Genomic DNA, 22,012 nt, shown 5'->3' on the forward strand with positions numbered 1-22,012 from the left:
AACGCCTTAGCTACTGAGCCACTGCGGTGGGTGGCCAGAGAATTTTGTAACAGTAGTTAATGCGGTTGCATCCAGCCGCTTAGTGCTGCCCATAAAGTGGTCTTTCTTCAAATTGTTATTCAAAGAGGACGCGGGTAGTTTAGGAAGCGACAGGCACTTGTAACTCTCCGTTCGCGATGGCTTCCATAGAGACCAAGATCTTCATAACAAGGTGGACGGCACTGACGCTGTCACTGCCGTGCACCTTGGGCGAAATGGCCTAGGTCATTTTGCCCATGCGGTGGCAACCCATCTACAAGAAAGGTTCTCCTGTTAGCAACGGAGGGCGCTACAGTTATACGCAGAAAACTGGCGAAAATGACTGACTTTTACGCCGCGAGCAAGCGAAGCCGCACTGTGTTCAAGGTGTATGTTATGTTACAAACGAAACAGACCAGTAGCGCCGCAAGAAGTTTACTGTTCCGGTCTGAACTCGTATATCTACTGTGAGGGGCACTGTTCCGATTTTCCTCTTTGCAAGCGGCACTTTATTAATTTTATAACGTTATTCTATAACAATAAATATAAATTATAAATAAAATGATATGAGAAATAAATAAATACAAAAAATAACATATAAAAATGAATAAATGAATGTTAGCCTCACCGGTTATGATGTACAGTTGAGGTAGCTCATTGATGACCTTTTTGAAATTCGACGTTGGTAGGTGAAATGTAAAGAGCACACTGCTTCTTGTTTGCCAAAAGCTATGTCTCTAACAGCTACAGATTTGGCTGGCGTCTGTAGCTGTACGTACTGACAGGCCACAGATTTTTGTAGTAGTTTTGCCACTCCACCAGACAGCTGGTGCAATTTTTTTGTCCCTATTAAAAACAATGTACTGTGTTAAGAAGTTTGTCTTCGATGGGCGGCGGGGTGTTTCTTGGATGTACAATATTTGTGGTTTGTGATTGGTGAGGATGTCATAAATATCACCAAGATTTCTTAACAACCCTCCGGAATTTCAGTGCATAAAACTACCAGCAGCGATGAAAATAAGCAAAAAAGAGAAAAAGATCCTGTTGTTTACCCTTTCTCTCTTTTGAGTAGGCCGTTATTCCGGGGTTCTTCTGAACAGGCTCACTTATGTTGCGGGGTCAGTTTCAGGTTCAATGACCTTACGGGCCTTTGGTTTGGTCGGTGTGCCACGACCTGTGGCACCGTGGCGCTCCCGTGATGCCTCAGGAGGAGACATACTTAGAAAGACATGCATGGACTCAACCGCGGTGGTTGAGTTTGTGGTTGAGGACGTAGCCACAGCACTGGGCACGGCTGGAACAGCAGTAGGTATAGGAGCAGCCTCCTGATTTTGCACAGGTGCATGGGACGATGCAAGGTGAACATCGCTGACCAGGACAGAAGTCTTGCTGGAAACCTTTGGCCAAGTACTAGGTCAAAATGTAGCAGCAGAAGCCATGGCAGCGACGTTCCGCTGCTGATTTTCGGGCTGCGATAGGACCAGGTCAGCGTCGCTACACTGGGTACCCGCATCTACCAGACGACGCCGAAGCCCCCGGGCTAGCTGCGTCTGCGTGAACTTTGCGAGATAGCAAGGCATGCTTCAGACGTGCTTGTGCGAACGTTAGGTTGCCTGTGACTTTTAGTGGAATATTTCTTTTTCTTTATTCAATTCTGGGCATGCACATGAGAAAGAAGGGCTGGATCTACTGCAGGATGGGCATTTCACTTGTTGCTTGTTGCAATCGTCGCTGTTGTGGTGTTTGCTCAGTGAGCGCACATAGGTTGGCCGCGGCACGACTGGGTATCATGGCCATACTTCTGACACTTGAAGCACCTTCGCGGATAAGATATGGATGGATGCAGTACACAGGGAATAAATGCAGCATGAACCGATTTGGGGAGTGCTGGATGATGGCAAGTTAAAAGAATATGCTTCAATTGATTGATTGTAGGGGTTTAACGCGCCGACGCAACGCAGGCGATGAGGCGCGCCGTAGTGGAGGGCTCCGGATTAATTTTGACCACCTGGGGATCTTTAACGTGCGCCGAAATCTCGTACACACGGGCGTTTTTGCTTTTCGCCTCCATCAGAAAAGCGGCCGCCGCAGCCGGGAATCGAACCCGCGACCTTGTGCTCAGCAGCGCAACGCCTTAGCCACTGAGCCACCGCGGCGGGTAATATGCTTCAATTGAATTTACTCGCCTGCGCGACGTATGCTTGTCCTCCTGTCAGCTGTCACACCTTGTTCTTTCAGCCCCTAGAGGAGATGTTCTGCTCTCACAGAGTAGCTCTCGTTGAGAAATGACGCCTAAGGTTGTATTCAGGCTACCATGTGGAGTGACTGACTTTTAGTTGATCCAGAGTATCCTGTTTCAGGAGGTTTTCACTTTGGTTTTTGCGGCGCAGCCCTGTTTCGACCGTCTCTGGTTTGAGTATTGTCGGAGTAACGGAGAGAACGATGCCATGAACCGACCAGTAAAACAACAAGCGATCGATTAAAGAATGCAAAGGAGGAGAGTGTCACGAATTTGGGAGGAGAGGGTGGCGCGAGGCAGCGCTCTCCGAAAGTATGCTTTGGTGAAGGCGAGGGGTCAGTATTCTGTTTCCGCACAAGGCGATCGACAGCACAACGCTGGAGCGATAACATGAGAGGGACTTGCGCGTGATTACGATGTGCGTTCGTTGAAGACGTAGTTTATGGTCCCTTCCTGAGACGCACCTCGCGCCGCCGACACAGAAGCTCACCATAGCTGCCGTCGAGAGAACCCACGTGAGTGCTGTCTCAGCGCACTCCTGCTGCGCCCACATATCGTATTAGGGAATATGGTAATCGCCAATTCCCTTTTCTTTGTACTACTGCCATCACGTCGCCTGAGGCAAGCTTTTTTGCATGGTAGATTTTCCCAACAATGTTATCGAGGCATTTCGCGATGAGAAACACATATTTGTTTAGATTGGGGTGCATTTACTTATTCTAAGTAAAGGTATTTGCTGAAGGTATTTGCTGAAGGTATTTGCTGAAGGTATTTGCTGAAGTTTTAGACTGGTAGAGCTGGCTTGATGCTAATTACTTAGGTCCGGCCCCGCTTCAGGGACCGATCGGCTTTTAGAGATTGCGTGAAAAAGCAAGCCATAAACGCATGGTGTACATTCGACAGCGAGGCCGGTCACCCACCACGGAGCCCAACAAGGGAACGTGAGTGAAGCGTACGCTAACCGTACGTCGCTATTATATAATCCCATGCTTAAAATTAAAAGCGATATCTTTGCACAGAATTAACCCTCGCCACCTGGAAAAGCGTAGTAAGAAGGAAGAAAGGAGATGACAGGACAGGGCGAGGCAAGGAGATAGTAAAGTGAAAGGATTGCGGAGGACAGGAAAAGGCCCCTAGGCGGGTCAGACCCGGGAAGCGTCTCAGAAAAGAAGGGGACAAAGCGGCGTGTTGCCGCCTCTGAGCGTCAGAACGGTCTAAAACAACCCTATCATTGGCTCAGCCGCCAAGCACCCCTTTTTTTTGCAGACATGCGCTAAGCCACGCACAGCCGTGGTGTCGGTTTGTCCGACCCACACATGCTAAGGTCCGCGGTGTTCCTAAACACTAAATGCCCAGTGGTGTTGGTCCCCTGCGGAGCTTGGTACAATGGTTGCGCTGCCCACCATAACACCTTGACTGTCAAGGTGCCCCCTGCGGGGAAGTGTTTATTCTGATACGTTTTTGCGTTAAAAGAAAACTTCTGCTGCCTAAACACGGCGTTTCGAAGACAGATTGAACAATTAAGAAAAAAAGCTTTTTTGCTGAAAATATACAAAGTATCCGAAAGTTGAATTGCAGATTTTTCTCATCGTTGACTCAAGATAATCTTATTTTCCACAGTTGCGTGAGGAGTAGAGCATGATGCCAATTTGAGCTGGTTGATCAGAGAAGTGAAACAGCATATTTTTGCATCTATTGAGCATTCCTTGCATCCTTGCTGAAGGCTAATTTTTATTGCACAATGGAGGTCACTCTTGTTCGAGAAAATCACTCGCCACACGCACATTAAAGTTATACTAAAATATCCTAATTTACTTAGTACACCATATTTATCGTTATTTGTATTGCTCTTTTAGCATAAACAGACGAATGCTGCATTTTTTATATTTGTGTAAGTTGATCTTAAAAAATAGCAACCTAATACAAATCCTTACTTCTATCTCTTGATAGTTCCATCCTTCAGAGCAGAATTTGCATTTTATCACTTCGGCTGGCGGCTTAGTTTTCACTCCAATATCAGCCTCTGGGGAGTGAGGCAAGGGTTCGAGATGCTCCTGCGAGGCGAAGAAATTGTAGTTGTTGAAGGGCAAGAAGATACCGAAATGCGTTTTCACTAGCAACATTCCTACAACGTTATGGCGTCTTAGCATGCGACAACATACTCGTTTTTATTCTGTTTCTGTCTTTTGCGTCACTTTCGTAACTTATGTTAAGAAATTCCAGATATTCCGTGTTTTGTATCGACCAATTCGTTATTAACGTCATTCGTTGTCAACCTAACCCTTAATTTCACGAAAGGAATATCATTCTATGTTTCATAAAACATCAGCAAGAGGCCATGAAGTACGAAGCAAATGCAACAGAATCATTCCTGAAAAATCGCTATAAAACACTGATCATTACATTTATAACTCTCCGTTTGTAGTATTAGCAGCTTGAAGTCAACATTAAGAAAGTGAAGGTAATGTGTTTGAAACGGGTTTTTTGGCCATGACGTTCTGTAAAATACAAGATTCTGTAGAAAACAAAAACAAAAAAAAAGGGTTTTCGCCATCTTAAAAGTTGGTCAGTCCGACCAGGCACACTGGGGCTTTAGATAGTTAACTCCTAGTTCTTTGCCTGGGAGGTCGCGATTCCTGCCAATTTTTGTAAGAATGCAAAATTTAATCGAATAAAGTCCAACACCTGGCATAGCCTTACAGGGAGTGTTGATGGTACATGGTTTTATATTCCCTTTCCGTTCCCACAAACGAACCTTATACAACACAAAATGCAACGTTATGCTACCTCACTTAGCCCCCAACCACTTATTAGATTTTTTCTAATAAGTAACATAGCTTAGTCTCCACCACAATGTCAACTTTTCATCATGTATGGATTGGTTATAATATAGCCTATCAAAAAGGGGAGCTAATTAACAGTGCTCCCTGGTAGGTTGAAGTCCTGCTGAAGGCCTGGTTTGTGAAAAAAATGTCACTGTCATCATCGTCTTGGTTCGTCTGGCAAGAACTAGGGATACAAGTTGCCATTTTATAGCACCAAGTTGTAGTAGATAATTCTCCTTTGTATGGTAGTGCTTTGCAAGATGATTCTTGCAGTTGGGGATGCTTCTACGGTAGTGCTTGATCGATTGATTGTAGAGTTTAACACGCAAATGCTTCACAGGTGATGAAGAGCGCCGTAGTGGAGGGCTCATGATTAATTTTGACCACCTAGGGATCTTTAACGTGCACCGAAATCTCGTACACTGGCGCGTTTTTGCTTTTCGCCCCCATCACACAAGCGACTGCCGCGGCCGGGAATCGAACCCGCGTCCTCGTGCTCAGCAGCGCAACGCCTTAGCCACTGAGCCCCCCGCAACGGGTGTAGGGTAGTGCTCAAATCTTATACCAAAAACAATGTTTTGTCCCACCGCGCCGAAATTCGACTACTCTTTTGTTTTTAACGCATGGCGCGGTACGTTACAAGGGGTTTCGTAAAGGCATTAAGCCATTTTATTGAAAGTACTTCATTTGAAGACGCTGTGCGTCACCGTCTAGCGCTGTAATGCAAACTATTCTAGGGATGTATGTGCGGAGATCAGCCCTGGAAAATGCGTTTCCAAAATGTAATAATTGGCACCCGGGAGTTATACACATTTTTGCGAGCTTCGTGTTTTTCAAATGACGCAAGTTTGCTACCGACCTGTGTATTTGTCTGCTTGCACTGGTGATATTCTGACAGTTCTTCAGGCTTCGCGGAAGAAGGTTTTTCATGTTTCTTTGCTTCCTCTTCGAGCTCCATTGGCTCACTGCTAGAGCGATTCTTCACATTTAAAACATAGGAAAAAATATGGGAAGAGAAGTTTAGTGAAAGTTCATAATGTCCAGTTGATCATTGCAAGCATTCCGTGTACTGAAGCTTGAATCACATGAAAATTTGTCAATATTATTCGACATATAAATACGATCCAAAGCAAACAAAGTATGAGCCCAAATACAAGCACCGACAGCTAGTCAACCCTTGTCACGGATCATTGAGAAATTTCTGACATTTCAAAACAAATCGTACGCATCACGTCATTACTTTTCTTTCCTGGCTAGAGTAATTGCCTTCCTTTCTGACTTATAAGGAGGCGAGGACGCTTCTATAGGTAGTGACAATCTACCGTCTACGTGACCATACCATAGTATGAAGCTTCGGTTTCGTAATAGCGAGCTGCTCGCCTCGCTGATTAGGATCCGAGGTCATAACTTGAAACTTAAATGTTAAATTTCTATCTACGACTCCAATCGTATCCGCGCATAGTTATCACAGGCCATTACATAAGGCATTACTTTTTTTGAAGCTGCTTTAAGTCGTGGTCTAAGCAAAGAATTAGGCAAACAGCAGCAAATACGCTTCCAGCCTGCGTCCCCAGAATTGGCAGCGCAAGGCAGGCTGAATTGAGAAGGCCATCACATTTTTTTATTTCTTCATTTCATTTTTCCGATGAATGATCACGTTATTTACGTATTGCAGCTAATGCAAGAAAAACTACTACGCGAACAGATTAACAAGAAAAACTAGAAACTGAGGACTACGAAAATATGCCATGTAAAATACACCGGCAAACCAAGTCTGTATACAGATAAAATAAAGGGTCGTGTAGGGGCCATTTAGCTCCAAAATCATCGAAAGATGTAAACGACTCGCTTCGATTTCCCGCTCACCACTCTAGATCTTCCCCGCGACTCGCTGCTCCTGTGATAATCACGGTGGAGGTTTGCTCAAATTAATCCAGGTTTCCCGAGTCTCGCTTCTGCCACTCCATCTATTCTATCGGAGAACTTTCTTACGGCTGAACTTGGAGTGCCGCGGCGACATTTAGGTTCAGCCACGCGCTCTTTTTGTATTTCGGGGTCGAAATGTACTTTTAAACTGGTGATTCTTATTTGCTCTCGAAAATACCAAACCCGAATCTATTTTTCATAAAAAGAGCACTACCTATAAAATAACAGTTATGTTTTTGCGCCAAGTTTGTCTGAAGCTTTATTTTGCTGAACAATGTTGACAAGAGAAAAAGTGCGGCCTGAGATTTTGTGTTTAGGAAATATTTATTCGATATACCCTTTTCGTCCGTCCGGGTTACCTGTTTTTTCCCTGTTTTTGTGTGGTATTTGTTCAGATGTGTAAGGTTTTGGTTTTAAAGTTTTTAATCTTTTGCCCAGGTGTCTGAATCGAGTGACGGACGGAGTCACAGCCATACAGATTGGGGGACACAGACAGGCAGACGGACGTACACAGGCAGGCAGGCGAAACCTTTGTGGTGTAATTGGCCCAACAAAGACTATCGTCATCAGAAATGTAAACAATTAAATGCACATCTCCAGTCTCATACGCCAGCCCTGCAAAGCATTCATAGTTGCTATGAAAGCATGATATCATCTTTCGACTGCTCAGAAGCTTTAATGTGCACACACAAGTATTAATTTGAGATTTCTGCAAGATCGCGCATCTGTGTCAGAGCAAGTAAACTCACAGGTACGCAATATGCCTGTCTGCTGCATGCTCCATTAGGCAGGGGCAACGCGTTTTTATGAGCGCAAATTTTTATCAGCGCACAGGACACGGCTGAAAATATAGGAGACGTATACCAGGCTGCCTTCACAAAAAAATGACTTAGCTGAAAAGACTTGCTGAGTGCTGCAGCCTTTCCATAACGTCTCGACACATGAGAAAGCTATCAAAATCAACATGCGATAAACGTGCAACCTCCACAGCCACATTTCTCTTTGTACGAAAGCTTTCTGTAATCCTAAAATCGGTGATCATATTCAAATATTCTAGCGTACATCGGGAAAGAAATTCAGTTAGGTTTCAATATAAAATTATGCATGCTGGAGTGCGTAATAGTGCACTAGGTTCCGCACTAAATAGGAGTACGTAGACACAAAAGAACTGCCGTACGGTAGCTAGACGTGGTACGAAGGACGTGAAAAGAAAATTAGGCGACTCAAGCCCATCAAAAGAGAAAAGTGTCTCCTGAATTTTCATAAATAAATATTAACTAAAAGCTGGCAATAAATATCTACAGATCTGTGGCATCCCCAATTACAATGACACTTTAAATTATATATTCGATATCTTACCCGCCCCGGTCTTTCCATTGCGCGCGGGCGCGAGCATACGCTTCTATATTTGCTTGTCATAATTCTTGAGGAAGCGTGCGTGCGTGTCCATGCACACGTGTTTGTGCCTGTGTGTGTGTGTGCATTTGTGCATGCGTGCGTGCGTGTGCATTTTTGCGTGCTTGCGTGCGTGCGTATGTGCACTTGTGCGTGCGTGTGTGCATTTGTGCGTGTGCGTGTGTGCGTGTGTGCATTTGTGCATGTGCGTGTGTGCGTGTGTGCATTTATGCGTGCGTGCGCGTGCGCGTGCGTGTGTGTGTGTGTGTGTTTGTGTGTGTGTGTGTGTGTGTGTGTTGTGCTGCTACATGAGAAGCTGATAGCTTTGTTTTGCGACTTTCGCTAATCCTCTGCGCCAAACTAAGACAGACGGAATCGATTGCAATAGTTAGTATTACCTGCTTTCTAGAGTGTACCGCAAAAACGGATACGGGCTCTTTCAAGATCAGAGGTAAGGCACAAAGAATTACGCGGAGCTCAATCTTTTCGTATAGAGTGAGGATTAAAAGGTACAATATTAGCGGCACAACAATTCACACTTAAAGCAGCAAAATAATAAAATGAGCAGTGCCTTTTTCGTACCAATAAAACGTTTGCTAATCTGGTTCATGAGCTCCAGTTTTCTTTTCTTAACCCCAGAAATAAGTGTCACAAAAATGATTGGCCACTTACTGTGTCTAGACGACAACACGATAACCACTGGCAATCCAGGTATTTAAACAAGGCCTTTTACAGTGGTTGGTAGCTATGAAATTGTGAATGGGCCCTCACCTCTGATTTCCAATGTTTTTCAAAAAATAACTTTAGGGTTGATAAGTTTTTCAGTTTTTAAATACGAAGTCGGCTCACCTCAGTGCTGCTTTTACCACGGGTACTTCCTGGACAGCCTTTGGTATGTTCTTGATAATATCTAAACATTTCGTTTGTAGACAAAGCCTTGACTTCTGACAAAAACTCCTCGGAGTGTTTCGCATGCTCCTAGTGAAAAGCGGACAAAGAACAAGATAGAATGCTAATGAAACGCTCAAAAAATTGTGTGCTTCTTCTAAAGTGCATATGTTCGCCCTTAATACGCGGTGTTATCCAGAATTGTACCGGGAGATCAAATAATTTAGACTCGTTAGGTATGAGTGACATAGACGGAAAAGAAGTGGTGCTATCCTAGATGTTCCACCATTACAAAAGCACATCCAATGCCCGCAGTGTTTAGTATTTCATTCCATGTGGTACGTTTCATTTATTTTTAATGTGGTCTTAAAGCACGAGATATAATAATTGGACATGATACCGCAATTGTAACTTACGAACGTACGCAACCGTTCGTCAAATCATGCACGCCAGGAAAGAATATGCCGCTTCGAGAGAGGCGAACGTTTGTCATAGGGTAGGTGATCACTTCAGGGATTATTCGCCAGGCAACCAGCTTTTTTTACATCATGCAGTAACACAGATAATGAACATCCAGGGAGGAAAAAAAGGGGGAACAAAAAACGACGGTTAGATAAGTTTCAGGTACCAAAAACAAAACGTTGTGGAAAATAAGTGAGGAATAACCACGGAGCGTTCGTGGCGAATTGGAGCACACTCTAAAGCGTTTGGTGTCTGGGGAACCCACTATTGTAGAAAATTATCATCTCAGAGCAGTGAGCAAGTGAGCCATTATAAAACTTCTAATTAGAAAGGAGGATCGCCATATTGAAGCTGGAAACGTTATTTGTCCCGTTCGCTCGATAATGAGGTAGTTATGTGGAATTATTACAAACCGGTGGCGGGCCCGTGGTCCGAGCCTAAAGTCATTCCTCTCTTTTTATAAAACCACAAAATTCTGTATATCACTTCAGAATCCCATCACAGTAGGATTTCTGACACCGAGTTTGAAAATACAGAGGTCTGAAACCACGCTTTTAAATGTAGGAGAGAGGTTCACTCGTTAATTGTTGGTTGTAGTATTCAACGCGCCGACGCAGCTCAGGCGATGAGGAATAATTTTGTCCACCTGGAGATCTTTAACGTGCGGCGAAATCTGGTACACATGGGCGTTTTTGCTTGTCGCCTCCATCAGAAAAGCGGCCGCCGTAGCCGGGAATCGAACCCGCTACCCTGTGCTCAGCAGCGCAACGCCTTAGCCACTGAGCCGCCGCGACGGGTTTGTTCACTCGTTAAAAATAGACGCCCATTGAGACTGTTTACGAAACGTATGTTCTAATACTAAAGGTGCAATTTGGAGCCATAAGCACGTTTATTAAGTGCAAGCATTAATTTTTCTTTCCACTGAGCGCCATTCAACGCGACTGAAATAAAGTCTATATCAATGCGAACAAATCTCAAGCATATCATTCATTTGATAGTTATGGTACATACCAGACCCCGCACTCTAACAAGGACAATCACCTGTGTCCTAATCACAGGGACAACAGCTGCAGCCTGACAGGAGGACAGCAGCACTGTCCTAGCGGTGCTCCTTCTGTGAATGTGTAGGGGCACTATCGTGGCTGTACATGCTTTCCATATCACACAGTTATTGCGGGTGTTCACCACATCAGCAAGGCCCGCTCGCTTGACATTAAGGGAGACATTAGTACTGGCCGATTTTGCTGAAGTCGTTTGCCGGCTCACTAAAAACGACTCTGCATTGTGCCGCAAGAACTTAATCTCGGCTTCGGCACATGGTAAGGGTGCCCAGGTGGTCAAAATTATTCTAGACCCCTCCACTACGCCGCGTCCCATAGCCTCTGTAGCTTGGGCGGGTTAAACCGATCGATCGATCAATCAATCAATCAATCAATCAATCAATCAATCAATCAATCAATCAATCAATCAATCAATCAATCAATCAATCAATCAATCAATCAATAAAATGAACAAACAATCAATCAAACAAATAAACAAGTATTCAAAAATCAATCAATCAATCAATACACCAACCAACCAACCAATCAATCAATAACTAAATAAAATGAATCAATCAATCAATGAACTTTTTTTCCGCATCCGCCCGTTCCTTGCACCAAACACAGCGCGTATGTTATACACATGTAGAAGTGTTACCATAAAGCTGCTGCAGGTTTCGTCGCATCCTAAGCGGTGCTTGTTCCGAAGCTCCCGATATTTTGATAAGGCTTTCAAGAACCAATCGAGGTGGGTGGACGGCACCATCTGGCATCTCTCAACGTGGTGCTGTCGACATAAAACAGGAAAAAGACGGTTGATTTTCAATTAACCAACATCAAGTTACACTTCAACTACATTAAATTACTTCTGTGTTAGTAACTAGACTGAGAAATGAGTCCTTTCGCTTCGGCAGCCGGAAAGCGAACAGTAACTGCATTCGCACCATGTGTTGCAGGCGAATGAAACTACGCATGAAATAGGAGCCACACGTATCATTTCAGTGAGTTAATTATAGTTCGGACAGTTGTACATTTCATCCTTTCTTGGGCATAGTAATGTGAGCTCTTTAATATTATTTAGTTTTCACCAGAAGTTGTAATGTATTGTTCCAATAGTACAATAACTACATCGTCATCTTCACACCAGTGATCACCTACGCCCCGCAGACGACATGAACTAGTTGGGCCTTTATTACCTCACCACAAAAAAGCTGGCGCGATAAACAATTCATGAAGTTTACGAAATATTGTTGGCTTATCAGAAAACAACAAAATACAATACACTGGGGGTGCAAATCGCAGAAATTCTTCTCAGGTGCCCTATTCTCGACGCACTAAATGCACCGTGAACTGTAAATTCGCTGGAAGTCTCTTCGATTGGCGTTCACCTTTGGTGAAATTCTTGTGGTTGACAAACCGGTTTTGTGGGTTTTTGTCAATTTGACGTTTGGTGACGTTTCCTGGCACGATTTCTTAAGTTTGCCCTATATTTCTCTAATAAAATCGCAGAATTCTTGGCAGGCAATGAGAAAAATTGGCTGCAATCCACGCTGTGAACGTGGTTCGAAAGCAAAACTGTAAACGACAACCACAACAATTGCCCGTGCGACGTCACTTTAACAAACGTGGCTCTACAAAGAGTGAAACCAGAGATTCTGCCTGCCGTTATCTGGGATTCGCGGGGGTGGATTCCTAAACGTGGCAGCATAGGCAACGGCCCGGCCAGTGTGGAGGACGCCGCTGCTGTAGCCCGACCTTACGTCGACGGAAAGAAGGCGGATAGGGGCGTCTTTTGAAGGGTGATACAGCAAAACCTAGTCATCCTGATGTGCTAGCTCGGGGCTACACCACCACGCGACACAAGCGTAGACACCGAAACAATTCGACATGTGAGCTTAGTGATTCCTATTTATACCGATTTAACCTAGCTAGTTTAGCAAGTTTGAGAATTGTAGAAAGCTGAGGGAACTTTTATGATCGCTATTTATCAGGACCAGGTGCTCCTTCCGCCTTTTGTAATACCTCTTAACTAGAACCGAATGGTTATCCATCAATTTAGGAAACTGAGTCCCATTCGTGGGAAGCAGTGCGCGAAAGATAGCGTTCTTGTAGCGGCCAGAAGTCTGTATGTGGTCTCTACATTTTGTTTTCAGACCCTCCAAACCATTCCTTAAGGTGTCATTGCCGTACGACCACTTAATTCCATCGGGTTCGGGTTACCCAGGAGGTGCAGGGTAACCCAAATCTCATGGGTGCTCCTCCGCTTACTCCATGGTCGCCTCTAAAAAGCGCCCTCCCTCTCCCCAGACGTGCTGGTAGATTCTTGTGGCGCATGCCACAACTGAACCATTGGCTGCTAGAGATACAAAGCTTTGCTTGAAAACTAGACGAAATGCAGCGGAGATGGTAGCTTAGGCCTCTCTGATATTCAAACACAATTTGGCTTGTGTGCCACGCCCTCTCTGCGTTTATCTAAGACATGACGTAATATAAACCGCTGGCAGGAATGCCTAGGTCACACATTGGCAACTTCAGCTTGGGTAAAAATGACGGGGTTTTGCGTAACAGCTTGAAAACTGCGGATATTGTCCCTTTGAAATAGGGCACGAGCGAACGAAGCTACTCAAATAATGGCAAGTAATTTTACATACCTTCGGTGCAGTGAAGCCTCTGTGAAATATAAACAGGCACAGTTTCGCAGGGCTTGCGGTATAAAAGTATTTTCTAGCGAAAGAAATAATTAATTTAACTGTTTCCAAGTCAGCGAGAATGGCTCATAGAAATAACGTCCGGTATTTTGTTGTTATGATTTGCAATGAAATAGCGAATATTTTTTTCAAATGGCAGTAACATAAGAGGACTTTCTGGACTCCTAGTAAGCTGGTGGGTCACACCACTGAATTCAAGAGAAAAATAACAAAGAACACTGACTGTGTTATGCATTACTGTGCTTATTGAGGTGGAGCTTGACGAATGAGTGAAATCACGGCATCCCCACGCTCCCCCGTTATCAGGCGCAGCCTTTCACTGCCATTACCACGCCATACAACCGATGTTCACGGCCGTCTTTTTCTGTAATTCCAACATAAAATTATAACATAGCTGGAGACGATAGCGTGGCGGTGGTGCAGGCGGGGAAGTTATAACGAAACAAAGCATACATTGAAGCAGAGAGCTCAACAGTTCACTGAAGCTATACAATGTTATTAAAAGCAATTGAAAAATAGGTACGGTAAAAAAGATTGTGTGGTGTTCTTTTGGTCAACATCCCATAAGGCAAGTGGATTACCGTCATTCGATACATTGTTTAAGCAAATCGTCGTGCTAAAATATTTCTGGTGTACGGATTACCGAACTCCCAATGTTAAACCTATACCTCTGTGGCACATACCTCCATATATGACGCCAAGGGTCCGTACCCATTACGGAATGGCTGCGATACTTGCGTGCTGCTATGCTGGCATTAGAAACATGCTGAAGTATGTATGTGTATGGGTGATTGGTAGCTATTTCTTTGTTCTTTGTTTTCTTGTGATAAGGAAAATGCCACCCATGTAGCTGAAACCCATGTTAATATATTGTATTTTTGTTTGTCTATTTGTCTTCCTCTCTTCGGTTTTTCGGTTGCGTGCTTTCCTTTTTTCTTTCCTCCGTTTAATTTTTCTTTCTCATTTTTTCTTCTCTTTTTGTGTTTGCTTGCCTTTTTTTACCTTTCTATTCAGTTACCACTGTGAATGAGTGTTTTTTACAGAAGTGAAGGCCGTTGCTGCCGGGCGACGCCGCACAAGCCCACCTGTAGGCTTTGGCGGCCCCATTTTGCTTCTGTATGTACTCCTTGATATTAAACAACGATTATTATTATATGATTATTATTGCTTATATAACTATTATTATTTTTATTATTGTTATTATTATCCGCCTTTCGCTCGGTTTTGCATCAACTTTACTTGATCGCCTTCTGGTGTTAACGCAAATTTTAATCGTAAGAAATGGGTCTCCCTTGCCAGCCGCAGCTGCCATCGTAATTTTTAAAATACATGCCAAGCGCTTTTACATCTTTTATGTTCAACATTTCAAACATTGGTTGTGATCTTTATGAGTGAAGCGTCAAATTACACTGCATGCCGTCATACCTATACGGGCATCATGACACCGATTGCTTACGCTGTGCTTACGCAAAAGACATGACGAATTAACTATGAACTTATGCAGTCGAGAATAGGGCCCCAGAAGAAAGGAAAGTAGTTTTGCCGATTGCCGGACAGTCGTAGGGGTTCTGACCAGATTATTTTAGATTTCCTCGTAGCGTCAAATTGAAAGTTCTGCAATTTTCGACAGTCACCATTAGGGCGACGGCTTTCGCGCACTCGCACGAAGCTAAAGTCCACTCACCTGAAAATAGGCGTCATCTTTTTCTGTAGGCTCATAGCAACCTTTGAGATTTTTATTATAATACTTCAGGAGCTGTTTTTGGAACCATCTTTGAGAATCCAAGAGCAACACCAGGTGGTCTTCATTTTGCTCCTGTTCCAACATAAGCGGTAACAACAATCGTTTCCATTCGGCAGTAACAATACGCTTTTTCGTTTTTTACCACCCTAATAGTTTGCTGGAAGAAATTTCACTAAAATAAAAAAAGTTTAAGTGGTTTTGTTTTTGGTCTTTTTTTAGATTCTGCTAAAAAGCAGTTTAACAAGCGGTATGAATACAGTTTTGCGCACTTTTTAACCAAGGCGTGAAATCTGGCAAACTCTCACGTGATTTTTTTAGGTGTCTGCAAACATCAACAACGGCCTCAAATACCATTTCCAAAGCTTTACTGCCACAGTTACACAAGCTAGCTTGTGAGCAAAATGGTGGTATTACCGCCCCAGACTGTATTAGCTAACCTCTCGCGGCTTTTTATGTCTCCATTTACAGAGACATGCTGTTGTTCAAAGCATACGCATAAAGAGACGCCCCATAACGTATACCGGTCTCAAAACAAAATATAAATGGTGAAATGACAGCACAAGGAGTAACATTAGTGAGGATTGGATATCACGTAATCCTGTAGTCATGTAGCCGTGAAATCTTTCAGCGCTACATAAAATACTAGCGAACAAATTAGCTGTTTTTTCTGACATGGAGCGAGAAAAATTGCTAAACTGCACGTTAGTATGTTGTAGCGAAAAATTTATTATTTTCTAGAATACAATAACTTTTTCACAACAAAGGTTTTGTATAAGGCTCTGCAGGCTTTGTGTAAGGCTGTACGCTCTGTAGGCATTTATTACAGCTTAGTTTGGTTACAGTGTAACATAATAAAGAGACGTTATTCTAGAAGTTTATGGTGCATTTACATTATTTCTACATGAAATGTAGGGACAAGCTCATATATACGTCGTCAATATGAAGCCTCCATCACGTATTCCCTATCACTGCTCCTGAATCACTTCAGAACCGCGCCACTCAATTCATTTATTCCTGATATCCACAAAAATTCGCATGTCGGTAATGAAAGCAGAAATAGGCATTTCACCTGTCCCTTTGTCATCGCAATGCTATCTCTTGCATGCTTCATGAACCTTTTCACAGCCCACTTGCAATAGAGCCCGACATCTGCCTCCCCCTTCGCTGCGGAGATCCTATAGAGGGGTCATATCTTTCAAGTTGTCCGTCAACATTCATTAGCGTTAGCTGTGCTGCATCTCTGTTTCAAGCCACAAAATACTAGAGTGGCATCCCTGGACAGACTGAAGCAATCACCGATCAATATACCTTTATAGATATGCATCACACCTCATTTGTCAAGTTAATGCACGGCATTTGCAGCCAAGCTATCTGTGTCTAAGATCCGGCAGAACGTTTCCGACAAAAGAGCGATGTGGACAGGAATCGCATGCGAGCCTAAGGCCATCTTGTGGAGGCCACTCGAATTTGCTCCACACCTTCAGCGCATCAAAAAAATTAAAAAGCTGTGCTTGATTTTTCTGTCATAGGAATAGGTAAAGCACGGAAGTGAAATGTGCGGCGAAATCAGAAGCTGAGCATGATTTGCGGGTCGGCGGCTGTCTTGTAGATGTGCTTGGCGAGCGACGTTGCTTCTGGCGGATCACTTTGGCAAAGGTGTACTGGCGTCACTTCCGTGACGGATATGACGTCAGCAAAATCGTGAGTGTATGCTGCTATTAAACACTTTCGTGTTAAAATATCAAACCTGAAAAATGAACAACCCTAAGTATAACCAGATACCTTCAAAGCATTGAAGGACTCTGGTATAACGTACTCCTTTTGTGCTAAATGTTGCTTCTACGCAAGGAGAAGTTGTGTGCAAGGGTGCACCCTTTACAGGCCGCTTGCTCCGTTGCACTGCCGTCATTTTCGTGATGGATATGACGACACTGAAATATTTTGTGTATCCGGGAACAAAACCCTTTAGTGTTAAAAAGTTAGCGAAAGTAGTAGGGCCTTCTAATTTTGACGAAAAACAGCTTATTGAGGAGACCGGCGTAAGCTTGGTTTTTGTGAGCTGGTTCTTTCACATGGGGCGTTGCGCACAGAAGGATATCGATATACCAAGGAAGTGTAAAAATAGGAAACTGCTCTAACTTTTGTGCTACCGGATGTGTTCTTAAACAAAATATATGACAATTACCCGCGAAAGCAACTCTATCACTTCGGCGAGTTCCATTTAATTGATATGAGTAGTCGCTTCACAGAGAAGTTGTAAACGTCATAGAATAACCGTCTGCGCTCAATACACGGCCATCAACGCAGAAGCATGACTTTAGAAAATGGCTGTGGCTGTTGTTTTAGAGAAACTATTCAGAAAGAAATTGCATTTCAAACAGCCGCTACGACAACTCCAACCTTACGCACAACATCTCTGTTCACTTTTCTGCACAGAGTGGAATGCCATTGAATTTTTTGTGTACATTTATTTTCTATCCCTACCCCTTATGTTGCACTTCTTTGGGGACATTTAGGGTAATAAAATATTATGAAACTAAATAAAATTTTATATTATGAGGGCTTCCTTGCGTAGAAACAAACAATGAACGCGGATAATATACGGGGAATTACAGTGAAATTGCAATTTACTGGAAATATACCAGTTGAAAAAAAACGCTCAAGCAAAGACTTCGAAATTTACTAGATGCGGTTTTAAAATCTCAACGCATGGGTTCGTTGTCGCGAAAAAAACCCGACCAAAGTAACGCTGCTGGGATTGGAACGTTTCCCAGAGGATTAATTTCCAATCACAACTAACACTGGTAGGAAGAAGTTCACTGCGCAAATGTTATTGCACCTCCATACCTCAGCTTCGCTGCTGATCGCAGCTATAATTTCTCATCCATGGAACCTAAAACACCTATACTTACAAAATTCAGAAAACTGATCTCACCTCCGTTCGGTTAGGGTCCAAGCATTTCGAAAAACCTGTGCATTCGTCCGTTTTTGATTCGCTATTCGCTCGCTTTCCAGTTTCTTGGCCGCCTTTTTCAGCTGAAGATATTGAGGTGTGTCCGCACCCTGTCTGGAATGTCTTATAAATGCGAAGAAAATTTCAGTTTTCTTTGGTTTGACTAATCTAGACGAAGAAGTTAACGGCAGTCGTTGTAAAATACTATACCAGAATCCGTGGATTGCAGTGTGTGTGAAACCATATGCGCCGAGAGTTAAAATGTACGAAGGACTTTACGGAAGTAAGAGGAAGTTCGCACTTCTACCCACTTTTCATATTAGGCAACCCGCAACCCTTCTTAAGCTGAATTATCCAATATGTTACAAAGTAGCACAGTTTATAGTTCTTAGGTGATCATGGGAAGGGTAGGGGGCAATATAGAAAATTTAAGAACGCCACAAAACAATTACGAATTTTAAATTCAGCAGAATGTAGAGATCGTATTACCTGAGGCGTGTAACTGGCGGCAGTGCTTAGAATGTGACCTAGATAGTGGCACTGTAAGATTACCGCGTTGGAAGGACTATAAAAACAGAACTAAGGTACGGCACGCAGGAGTTCCTGTCAGTACGTTAAAGCCTTTCGTTTCCCCAACCCTTTGTTACGTTAATTTGGGCGTAGTTTTAACACAATACTTCAGTATTTGTAATTTACTTGTAATTTATTTACTACTAATGAGTTCATTTACTCAGTTGATTAATTTTATCATTGTTCCAGATTTTTTAGTGAGAATTTAGGCTGCAAATTATTTACAATACTGAGCTCTGCTGCCGCAACTACCAACTTTTCGTATAGAGTACATACCGTATGTTTATTATTAAATGTCCTTATTGTAAAAGCAAAGCCAAACAAAAGAACAAGGCTTTTTTAGAAACTCTTTCACGAATGACTCTTCCAAAAAGGGCAGTGCAAAGACAGCCGACGGTATATTCTGGTTATCGCGAACACTACGAATGGCAAAGCGTTGTGCGTGTCAAATGCCATTAAGCAACTCAAAATTTATTGTGCCGTAAAAAAGTGTGCGTGGACTTACCACTTCACAGTCAGAAGGCAATGTAATCGTAGCTGCTTCTTGAGGAGCAGATTTTTCAGTGCAGTTTTGTAATTCTTCCATGTCTATGATAACGTCGAATGGCTAGATTGAATTGACAGGAAGTACAAAAAGAATGTGCATTAGTCTGCTTTCAGGGACATTTTTTTCCGTGCCTGTACTGGCCGTAAGGTGAAGTGCACACTACTTCTTGAAATTCAACCGCGGGATTACGCCAGCGCCAATTGCTATATTAACCATTCAGTTGTATCATAAGTAACGCTATGAATACAGCGGGATGGAGAAGTAAGCTGTTCTCTGGCTACTTCTTCTTTCAGAATTTCCTCAAACACGACAATCGTCAAAGGCTCATGAATAGAACGAAATTCCCGTGATCCGTGATCCTTCGTTTTTTCATGCGATAAAATACTGAAATTTTTGTGACAAACTTAGGGTTTTCTACCGCCGTATCGGATGCTGCATCCTTTGAGAAATACGTTCTCTGTATGAAGAATCCTGTGTTTTGGAGGCAACGTAGGAGCGGGATGTCAATTAAAGGGACAAGGGGAGAAGCTCCAGCTTAGTAAGCAAAGAACGAGTTGGTTTTCTTACCTTCTTTGTTTTTAAATGTATAATAGTATGAATGACGTAAAGGCCCAAAGATGTTCTGTTTGTTAAACTATGAAACATCTCCGTAAAATGAGTACGTGATCGACCGCTTCCTGCTGACTTAGTATTCGAGGCAGTTGACGAAATTCATCCCCCATAAATCAAGATAAATTGAGGTACGTTGATTTCAGCTTTAAAATTTCAAAATAACGTGACAGAGTTTTTTCATAAACTTAGTTAATTCTCTGACGGTGTCTCAAAGCAAAAAAAAAATAACGTTCTTTTTTATTCTCGGAAAGCTGTTCGTGGATATAAACAGGTATTGTCATCATTCAATGTCAAATAATAAACTTCCACACTACGATTGAATCACAGTTTTAAACACTCAAACCTGTACATTGTCGATGTGGCGTTCGCCCCCGAAAAGCTGAAACTCATGGCTCCTACATGTCGAGCAGCTTTCTGTAGTCTACAAATTTTCCTGCGCTGATTTGCGAATAAATTTTTGTTTGTGGCTGTTATGACAACTATGGTGCAGTAAAATCGCTCAGGAAGTAACATAATGCCGTTAATAATGAGGGATCTGATCCTGTAAAACCCCAAGGCCTTGCTATATTGAGGATTATTGTGACAACTTAGGGTTGAAGTTGTGACAACTAAGGATTGAATTTCGGCTAGTGGGTCCTGCCGACATAAAAACAACGCATGAACGAAGACAAAAAAATCACTAAAATGAACCCTGGATCTGCGAATTCCTTCTCCGCGTCCTGGTCTACGCGCAGCTTTTGTCATGATGTCACAGCTATCGAATCGACACGGTAATCAGAGCATTCATGAAACCTAGAGAAGAGTTTGTCGATTTTACCTAAGTTTGAAAAGCAAATTGATTGCAAGTAAAAAAATTGCATTCTCAACTTTATGGAAAAGGCCGGAGCTACCCGAATGATTAATACATCTTTCCTCAGCATTACTGCGGCAAACTGGAGACCAAACACCTCTTTGACTGAACCATGCTGAGCTTGCGTTCTAGAACGAGTCCCACCGGAGCCCACATGAGTGCACATGAACGGTGCGGGCACAGCGAAACGCCCAATAAAAAGCTCCAACCAACTTAATTATTTACAGCCACAAGGACTAGCCCAAGCGGTACTGCTCTTGTTGAACATAAAGCGGGCCAGCTACAACCTGAAGATAAAACTAGGCGAGGCTTGAAAAGCCACTAGATGGTGCAGTATCGCAAAAAAAAAAGAAATTACAGCACTTCATGTTATCTTTTGGTCCTTGACATTTTATATATGGATTGAAATTCGAAACGACGTTATTTCCAAATCCCATTGGCTGAAACATTATCTATTACTAAGAATTTTTTCTATTTGTCAACGAAGCAGGGCTGAAGTTATACAATTCTCATGGCCCCTGTATGCCATGTAATGCACTACTTTAAAGATATTCTTTCTTGAAATAAGACCAGTAGATTAATGAGACCATTCTACATAACGCCATTAGAAAGATCCAAAACTCGATGTAACGAAACCCACTCTTAAAAATTTCCCGATCTAAGGAACAAATCTGGATTCCCCGCACGTTCCGACACACCTCAATTATTTTATGATCTCCTGCTAGCGAAATATCTTCAGTACCATTCCGGATTGAAACAAGTCTTTCTCGAGTTCCACAAGCACTCAATACAAGCAGAAGAAGTCGCGCCCAGTTCCTGGACACAGATTCGTCGGCTTGACGAGGTGGCAGCACATCTGTACTTCCCCGTCTGCCTGCTGAGCGCCGGCGCATAAGCAAGCACCGACACCGCGGAGGTTTTGAGCCATGAAGAAACCGTACACATAATTTCTGGCGCACGAAATGGGTCCGAAGATGCTGACAATCCAGAAACAGCTCACGCTCCTGTATCCATTATAGGCGAGGGGATAGACGCTATTGACTTGCTCGGGCGCTTTTCTGGGGTTCACGAAGGAACCGAGGACGTGTTGAACGCGCTTTCGTGCTACAAAAAGTCAGCCCGCCCAATGCTAACGAAGCGCATGCAGGCGACGATCGCAGGCTTTTGGCCAGGAAGTAGTTTCGTTCCCCCCTTTCCCCAAGCGTTTTATTATAATTGCTTTGGCACCAAAGATA

At 43.2% G+C, this 22,012-nt stretch overlaps 1 protein-coding gene across 1 annotated transcript in view; it reads right to left on the minus strand.

The window, feature by feature from the left end:
- Positions 1–22,012, minus strand: part of LOC144141587 (uncharacterized) — a 66,027-nt gene that overhangs the window by 22,088 nt on the left and 21,927 nt on the right. Inside the window, exons 6-12 of the mRNA XM_077673132.1 lie at positions 19,274–19,375; positions 18,181–18,321; positions 15,186–15,317; positions 11,452–11,580; positions 9,253–9,381; positions 5,942–6,061; positions 4,192–4,311 (exon numbers count right to left, since the gene is read on the minus strand). Coding sequence (XP_077529258.1) covers positions 4,192–4,311; positions 5,942–6,061; positions 9,253–9,381; positions 11,452–11,580; positions 15,186–15,317; positions 18,181–18,321; positions 19,274–19,375 — 873 coding nt within the window. The remainder of the gene's footprint in view (positions 1–4,191; positions 4,312–5,941; positions 6,062–9,252; positions 9,382–11,451; positions 11,581–15,185; positions 15,318–18,180; positions 18,322–19,273; positions 19,376–22,012) is intronic.

The sequence above is a fragment of the Haemaphysalis longicornis genome, unplaced genomic scaffold (assembly GCF_048455015.1).
Source record: "Haemaphysalis longicornis isolate Haplotype H1 unplaced genomic scaffold, Haemaphysalis longicornis Haplotype H1 scaffold_6, whole genome shotgun sequence".
NCBI lineage: Eukaryota > Metazoa > Arthropoda > Arachnida > Ixodida > Ixodidae > Haemaphysalis > Haemaphysalis longicornis.